Genomic DNA, 8,579 nt, shown 5'->3' with positions numbered 1-8,579 from the left:
TAATTTTTAATTTCTCATTTATTCCATAACGTGTTTGTGTATGAATGTTTGAAACTTCATCTCCACATTTATCGATTTTTCATGTTCTTTTTTAATACATTTTCCTTTTTTTTTTTTATTATTTGTCTTGGTTTTGTACATTCAATGAAATAAAGTGAAATACCGGCACATAAATAATGCAAAGTGCAGGATCTGCACTCTTCGTCTCCTAAATGGCCGGGGCAGTGGTGAAAACCACGTGACAAAGAAATAGGAAGTCGACTCTCATTGGTGCGTTCGTGTCCGAGCTCTCTCTGCTCAGACTGTTTTGCGAACCTCGGTAGTTGTTACACAGAAACGCGAAAAGAACCGAAAAATAATATGGCACTTATAAAACTCAGGAAAGAAGAAACCCTCGCGATGAGGAAGACCTTAATCGGGTATGCAAAAGTGAAAAACTTGTTTATTGAGACGTAATTCACTCGATAGTCGCTTGAAGACAAGTGTAAAGTAATGGTGACGTTGTCATATTTCGATTACAGGCAATCGTGTAGACTGTTTTACTCAGACGACCCCCTGAAAATAACAAGAGCGAGGGGCCAATATCTGTACGATGAAAATGGCTCGCGCTATCTGGATTGCATTAGCAACGTTCATCATGGTAAAAACAAAATTCTTTATTGTCGTTATATAACACATTATATTACACTAACCGTGTGCTTTTATTTTGTAGTGGGCCACTGTCATCCCAGCGTCACAAAGGCTGCGGCAGCACAGATGGACCTCCTCAACACAAATGCACGGTTCCTGCACGACAACATAGTGACGTATGCAGAACGCCTGGCTGCCACCCTGCCCGAGAAACTGTGTGTCTTCTACTTTGTCAACTCTGGGTAAGTTTTACACCCACACAGTGAGAGTCCCTAAAGTGTCACTCCAGTGATTTTTTTTAAAAATCTGATCTGACAGGTCGGAGGCCAACGATCTGGCCCTGCGCTTGGCACAGCAGTACACCCAGCACCAGGACGTCATTGTGCTTGACCAGTAGGTATTCTGTTCTACTGCAACGCTCTGACAACACACTTGCTCATCGATTATAACAAACTCTCCTCTTACACCAGTGCATACCACGGGCACCTAATGTCCCTCATCGACATTAGCCCTTACAAGTTCCGGAAACTGTCGGGACAGAAAGAATGGGTTCATGTGGTAAATTCATGCTACCATCATTACATAAACTTCTGGCCAACAGTGGCCTCCTGCCTATCTGAAATAATGTGTTTTGTTCTCCTAGGCGCCGCTACCAGACACCTACAGAGGCATTTACGCAGAGAATCACCCCGACCCGGGCCAGGCATACGCCGATACAGTAAAAGACCTCATAGAGGAGGTGCACAGGAAAGGTCGTAAGGTACATGTCAACAGTTTCATGCAGCCTGAATTAAATCAGTGACACTCACAACACTTATTGTTGTACAGTAAAATGCTGTAACACCACCAATGCATGCCATGTATATTATTTACATTTTCCCGACAGATCTCTGCCTTCTTTGCTGAATCTTTGCCGAGTGTTGGAGGGCAAATCATTTTGCCCCAAGGATACTCCTTTAAAGTTGCAGAGTGAGTTCTGATGCAGCCTCAGGTTTTTTTTTTTGCACATACAGTGGTGACATGGTGCATCTCCCACAGACATGTGCGCTCAGCCGGTGGAGTGTTTGTAGCAGACGAGGTCCAGACAGGTTTCGGACGTGTGGGGAGTCACTACTGGGCTTTCCAGCTGCAAGGGGAGGGTTTCTGTCCAGACATAGTGACCATGGGTAAACCCATGGGCAATGGGCATCCCCTGGCATGTGTGGCAACTACCGTAGAGATAGCCGGAGCTTTCACAGCCAACGGAGTGGAGTACTTCAATACGGTGACTATACAGTAACCTCAACACAGCATGAACGAGTTCTTCACGTTGCCCAGCTAGTAATAAAAACTACAGGAAATAATGTCATTTACATTAAGATAGTCTTTTTTTGGGAAAAAAAAACTGTTGTCTAGACACTTTTTAATTTACTACTGAACTGCTGAATAAAACATTTTTAGAATTCCAAAAGTCAATTAACACATTTCTGCTTTTGTATATGCTTTCATGCATATTTCAAGGTGAAATTATTTGTTTGGTCTTCATGCAGTTCGGAGGGAATCCAGTGTCCTGCGCAATTGGCCTGGCAGTACTTGATGTGATAGAGGAGGAGGACCTAAGAGGAAATGCCACAAAGGTCGGAGCACATCTTAAAGATTTGCTCACAGAGCTTCAAACACGGCATTTAATTATTGGCGATGTCAGGTAAGGGATGCGGTGACGAATGCATTCAGGCCCTTCAAAATGCCGTTCTATTAATTAGATTAACGGTAAATGAAAATCCAACACACCACACGTGTTTTACAGTCATCTTAGCTGGCAAGACTTATCGTCAGGACAGTTTAATCATGCATAGTGGTTAATCAACACCTCCTTGCAAATAATGTGGTGGGGCAACTTCAAATATTGAGATTGGCTGCCCCCAATTTTCAAATTGGGTCCTGGGGCTTGACAGTAGCGTGGATATGTAGGGCCTCTGAGGGAAGGTGGCCTCCGATGATTTACAGCTTGTAAATAATACAATCAATTAGCATTGTAGAGACTACCAAGACATGTTGGCATTGGCAGTTTCTTCATTAAATTGATTACATTTTTCTACGTAGGGTGTGCATCAGGTCACTCTTTGACTTGCCATAGCAGAAAAAAACACAGGTTAGGAAAAGTAACGTTTACTTATTAACATTAGCTTTTCTTGTGTCAAGTCCAAATTTGTGTAAATTAATTCAGAAAGGAAACCAACCACAACTCGAGGGCAAAATTATAGTATAACTTACTTTGAAGGTATGAGCTACCTCATTAAACTGGGATACTAAATTAATCAAATCAAGCCTTTCTTTCTCTGATAATCACTATTCCCTCATAAATATTCAGTTATAGAGGGATTTGTTCCAAAATTGAACAAGATCATGTAAATCAAACATTTCCACGTTTAGGTGGATCACCAAGGGTTCATTAGTGTCGATCCCTATCTGGAAAATTGTTATTTTTCCCCCAGGGGCGTAGGACTATTTGTGGGTATTGAGCTGGTTACGGACAGGGAGAAGAAGACTCCTGCCACAGAGACTGCAGCACGGGTGGTGAAGAGGTACCAGACTCATGTGCAGTAGCAATTAACAGATATAGTTATACATTTCACATTGATTTAACGCTGTCCATTTTCTGTCAGGTTAAAAGAGGATGATAAGATCTGTGTCAGTACAGATGGCCCCTGGGAGAACGTCGTGAAGTTTAAACCCCCTATGTGTTTTAGTATGGAGGACGCTGAACTGGTGGCACAATGCATCGACCGCATCCTCACAGGTCAGTTGCACAAACATCAACTTTAGTCTACAGCGGCTACCAGCTAATTACTTCTAGGTTTGCATCTACTGAACACAGAAAACTTAATGTAATAAGTATTAACACTGTGAAAGATGCATATAAATACACACAAGTGTCAAAATAACTTCATTGTTCTTGTTCTCAGACATGGAAGCCAGTGACATTTAAAACTGGAAAAGGAAGACATCTAAGGTTTGTTAAACCTGTAGAAAAAACTTTTAATTGCACCAGACATTGTCAGATGTTCACATTCATAAAATTCAGAGGTAGAGATGTGAATGTGTATACTTTAAGGTTCCAGTAGATAAAACAACTTCATTCATTTCAGTTAAAACAAGACTTTTGGTCTTCCACTCAACAGGGACCACTGTGGGGACTCATGGTTTTTGAAATGACTCGTATTCATTATCAAAACTTAAATCTATGAAATAAAGCGGTGGCAGTAGATTTTACATGGCAGTCAGCCATCTAGAGCCATGCAACCTTTAGTTGATCATATTCCATTTCCTCTCTCTCCCCCAGGTGTTCAGTGCCATTGTAAGGAATCACTTCAGTGGAATGATGAGACGCAGTCACCTCACTAATGAAACCCAGCCAATTGGAGGTGCCAGCTCCAGCATTGCTGCCACCTGAAGAGGGCACGATAAGCAAGATTCTAATGTGACACTAATGAATAAAAGACATTTATCAAATTTGTTACTAATAAACTTGAAACGTTTTTTTTTTTAAATCCAACTATTTTTTTTTTTAACCCACAGCAGCGATATTTAAAATTGTCCCCAATTTACAACACCATTCAGCAACATGTTCTCAATACATAGTATGGTGGAGATAATCACTTACCAGACCACTATCTTTACCTCCTCGTCACAATCATAAAAATGCTCAAGTACTGCGGTTTCACATCTAGTGGGGTGGGTATTAACACTCAGCCAGTTATCCTGCAGGTAGTGAAGCCCTCGCCCACAGCTTACCAAAGAGGCATCCGTAGAGATGTTAACATTACTCAAGACAAAACAAGCAAGCCATTTAACAGTACAAAACATTTAACATTAACTTTACAAATAATAACAAAAGGATCCGTGTGTAATATAAACCAAAAGTTTATTTCTACCAATTTGCCCAAGACACTAGAGGAATGAGTTTCCAGTGAGTGAGGGAGTACCCTCTTACATTAACAGGCTTGCGTTCAGTTGAATAACACTAGTAAAGCCACTTAAAATTGCAGACATGATGGGGGGGAAGAATCTCCTTAAAAGCCAAAAAAAAAAATGCTGGTTGTCTTCGTCTACTAGGTGATCTGCAAACATTCACGTGACACGCTTACAATGAACCCTTTGATTAGTTTAAATCCCTTATTTTACCTCACCCCACATCTGAAGCCATGCAACTCGCATCCAACATTCAGCATGGGAGAAAAATAACTAAAGATCTAGAAACACCAAAAAGAAAAGAAAAAAAAAAAAAACGAAAATTTTGTTTTATTTGTGAGCTTTAAAAGCTCTTGCTCCTGCTCATCTGTAAATCCAGTAGACATGTAAAAATACAACCATACAATACATTAGATTCAAAAAGGTACCAAAAAGTACAGTAAAAATAACACTTCCATCACTGGAAATGTAAATGGACACAAAACAATATAAAATAAAAAGTGGAAAAGTGACATTTGCTTCCCCAGTTCCTCACTTGATCTGTACAAATGGAGCATGAGTCCAAATTTCTGCCAACTCCAAAGGAAAAGCCAGAGCCCATGTTGGTTGTGGTCAGACCATGGATCTCTTTTTCTTATTTACTTTAGACCTTAAGAGAAAAACACGGTGCTTAACGTTACTGAGAATAAACCAAATAAGGCATGCAGTTACACAGAGACAGACAGGTGCATGAATGAGTTTGACAGTCAGTGAATGGACACATACTTTGGGGGGGGGGGGGGAGGGGGGGCACGACCGCTAACTATTACACCTGGCACCCTGGTGAAAGGTGAACCGCTCCTTAATCCTGATCTCAACCACCACCAACTCAACCCTTATTGATCAAGTAGTAGAGATGCATCTTAAGATGGCTGACAGGTGGAATGAATCCATCTTTAATGATAACAGACCCCACAACACAGCCTACCCTAACCCCACCACAATGCTTGAATGGATTTAGAGTAGATGGAGATCTTTGGGGGTCAAAAAGGCACCAATGGTTACAGCTATGTTCTCATACTACCACGGATGATGCAAAAATGCATACCTGCACTACGTGTGATCAGTATGGCTTGTAGCTACTCTGGTGGCCTCCACGTCTTGGAGTTTTCCCATAGCTTGTATTGCCCTGGTCTGGAGGACAAGAGAAAAAGGGACTGAGTTCTTCTGTACAACAAGGAGGACCAAGAAAATAAAGTTTCTCTCATTCTTTTCTTTCCCGGGGGGCACTTATCGCTTACTGTAATCGTAGCCACCCCCATAGCCGTAATAACCAGCAGAGTAGTCATAGTTGCCGTAGCCGCCATATCCATAGCCTTGCTGTCCGTAGCCATAGTTCTGGTTGTATCCCTGGTTCCAGTAGTTGTTGTAACCTTGATTCCAGTTCTGGCCCTGGCCTAGAAACAACAGGTGAGGCCTTTGTCACAACTCTCCAGCACACAGAGCCAGGCAGTTAATCACAAATTTTAAGTCTACTTTTGAGAATGGTTCAAAATAAGTTGTGCTGATTTGATTTGACTGGTATACACTCAAAAATGTGCTTACCCCCACGGCCTCTGCCGCGACCTCCATATCCACGGGCACCATACTGCTGCTGCTGGTAGACCTCTTTGGGCTGGGCTATTTTAATTTCACACTGGAAAACCACACACAAGAGCACATTATGATGCAGTGTGACGTGACTTTTGCAAAAAAATCATGAAAATGAACACCGTGTACCAAATGCCACACGTGTGTGCAGATTGTGTTGTGTGCAATTACCTTGCTTCCACCGACGTTGTGGTATTTCTTCTCCATGACCTTCTTGACAGGAGTCTCTTCTTTATATGTGATAAACACGAATCCCCTCCTCTTTTCTGTCTTTGGATCTTGTGGCAGCTCAATGGTCTCAACCTACGCAAGAGAAAAACAAACTTTAAAGCAGCCAATATCATAAGAATTGAATTCCTTATTAGAAAAATGACAGTATTTAATACCATACCTCTCCAAAGGTGCCGAAGTACTCCTGAATGACCTCCTTTGTAGTGTCGGGGTTAAGGCCTCCCACAAAGATTTTCTTGACTGGATCCTTCTTCATGGCCATGGCCTTCTTGGGGTCGATCACTCGTCCATCTAGCCTATGCTCCTTCTGTTCAAGAACCTAAAAAAAACATTAAAAAAGACATTAAAAATCTTGCCTGTCTAAACACAAAGTCTCCAGCTCTGTCACAGTTGAGTTCTCGCTCACCTTTTCAACACTAATAGCTTCTTTGAAGAGAATAAAGCCAAAGCCTCTTGATCGGCCGGTCTGCTGGTCCATCTTTATGGTGCAGTCTGTCACCTCACCAAATTTAGTGAAGTAATCTTTGAGATCCTTTTTGCTCGTTTCCCAGCTGAGACCACCAACAAACATTTTCCTGAGCACAGAGGGGCAGAAGGGGACATGTTTAGCATTACAGGCAGCCCTGCGACTCCCAACTTTATATGGCCGTGGGGGGTGGTGTAAATGTACACACTGTTCCAGAACATCTGTTGACCAAATGACGTAGGCTGGCGGGCTACGGCTGCTACGGCCGAAAGCTAATTTACAACATTTAACGCAATACACTTAAAAACGTCGTCGCGACACCACATAAAGACGCCTGGTATCATTTCTCGCGAGCTAATACATGCTAGATTTTATCCCTGCTGGAGCGCCCATCCCCCTCCTCCGCTCTGCATATGGCGCCAACAAAGGCCGGTTGAACAAAGAAACATGGCAAACCACGAGAGCTTATTATAAATGTCGGTTTCACCAACTAAAAAAAAGGAGTCACATTGCATTTTTTTTGTTTTTAACTCACCCAGCATCTTCCTCGCCTTTGCTGGCGTCGATCTGCCCGCCTTCCGTTCCGCCGTTTTGCGAATTGCTGTCGGCTTCGGGCCCTGCGCCCTCTTCTTCGCAGTCATTCACGGCGCTCTCCTCGTTAGCCTCTTCAGTTTGCTCGGCTCCGTTAAAATCATCGTCGACTTCGTGGCCGTTTTCTGACGTTTCCATATACTGCTGCTCGGTTTCGGACATTTTGCACTACTATACCTAAACCCCCCCAAAAGAAAGGGAAAAAAAACATGAAATTAAACTAAATCTCAGCGGTTATATAATCCCTCATGCCACCATTTAAATGGTGCCATCGCATGCATTTCCCACCATTTTGGCCGGCACGATGGCTATCCATACATTCATAGATACGCATTTGTTGCAGAGCGTCTGCTAATGGCAACTGAAAAAAAACGTTCACGTACACAACACAGTAGCCGCCCTGTATCTAATGTGTGCTTTTTGGCGGAGCTCGAGATTGAAAAGAGCGTAACCAGCTGCATCACACTGATAACGCCAGCCCGGACTGTACGACTCAAATTCGCAGTTACGTAATGCAAAGGCCGCGGTAGCTTAACTACAACCGTACGTTTTCTAGTAACGGCAGATATAACATCTACCAGGAAAAACAAGGAAAAGCCTACAGTAATTACAATACTTACGTGACAATATACTGAAAACCCCAAGGCTAAAGAAATACGAAAACCTGCTTACTGGTCACACAACCGGAGAGCTCTCTTCAAGATGGATTCTCCCACACGACGACAACTCGTGGTTGGTTTTCTAGAACCGGCAGGAAAAAAACGCAATTTCTGCGTGAACGGCATCTGATTGGACGGCAGCCGCTGTCGTTCATGGTTTCGACCAATCACATACGAGTCCCTTTCTTTTCACAGAAGATGTTCACGCCCATAACACACAGGAAGGAAGGAACTCCGAGTACCCTTTCTGCGTCTCATGAAAAAGAGTTGTTCACTGTTCGGCGATTAAAAAAAATAAATAAAAAAAATTATGAATTGCTACTTGTGGGTTAAATAATGTCCCAAAGCGTTACTCGACTGCTGCTCCTTCCGAATCAAACAGACATGTCGTGAAATACGACATTAGTCCAGTCTAGGTAGTC

At 42.6% G+C, this 8,579-nt stretch overlaps 2 protein-coding genes across 3 annotated transcripts; one reads left to right on the top strand and one right to left on the bottom strand.

The window, feature by feature from the left end:
* Positions 1-286: 286 nt before the first annotated feature.
* On the top strand, positions 287-4,851 carry phykpl (5-phosphohydroxy-L-lysine phospho-lyase). 2 transcript variants are annotated; one of them, XM_084010395.1, is made up of 13 exons: positions 287-419; positions 522-640; positions 713-872; positions 949-1,023; positions 1,101-1,188; positions 1,274-1,390; positions 1,517-1,599; positions 1,669-1,894; positions 2,160-2,314; positions 3,105-3,194; positions 3,276-3,409; positions 3,576-3,622; positions 3,953-4,851. In XM_084010395.1, the coding sequence occupies exons 1-12, from the start codon at positions 361-363 to the stop codon at positions 3,596-3,598; spliced, it is 1,329 nt and encodes a 442-aa protein (XP_083866521.1). In that variant the 5' UTR covers positions 287-360; the 3' UTR covers positions 3,599-3,622; positions 3,953-4,851. The 2 variants fall into 2 exon arrangements, with proteins under 2 accessions (XP_083866521.1, XP_083866520.1); XM_084010394.1 differs by lacking the exon at positions 3,576-3,622.
* hnrnpaba (heterogeneous nuclear ribonucleoprotein A/Ba) lies at positions 4,518-7,675 on the bottom strand. Its single transcript, XM_084010396.1, has 8 exons — positions 7,443-7,675; positions 6,848-7,016; positions 6,602-6,760; positions 6,382-6,513; positions 6,166-6,256; positions 5,862-6,017; positions 5,669-5,754; positions 4,518-5,230 (listed from the first exon to the last, which is right to left on the bottom strand). Exons 1-7 carry the CDS (start codon positions 7,658-7,660, stop codon positions 5,684-5,686), a joined length of 996 nt encoding a protein of 331 aa, XP_083866522.1. The 5' UTR covers positions 7,661-7,675; the 3' UTR covers positions 4,518-5,230; positions 5,669-5,683.
* Positions 7,676-8,579: the final 904 nt, after the last annotated feature.

The sequence above is a fragment of the Eutrigla gurnardus genome (assembly GCF_963514095.1).
Source record: "Eutrigla gurnardus genome assembly, chromosome: 5".
Lineage (NCBI taxonomy): Eukaryota > Metazoa > Chordata > Actinopteri > Perciformes > Triglidae > Eutrigla > Eutrigla gurnardus.
Note: the sequence above shows the minus strand (reverse complement) of the source record. Positions and strands in the feature narration are given on the sequence as shown.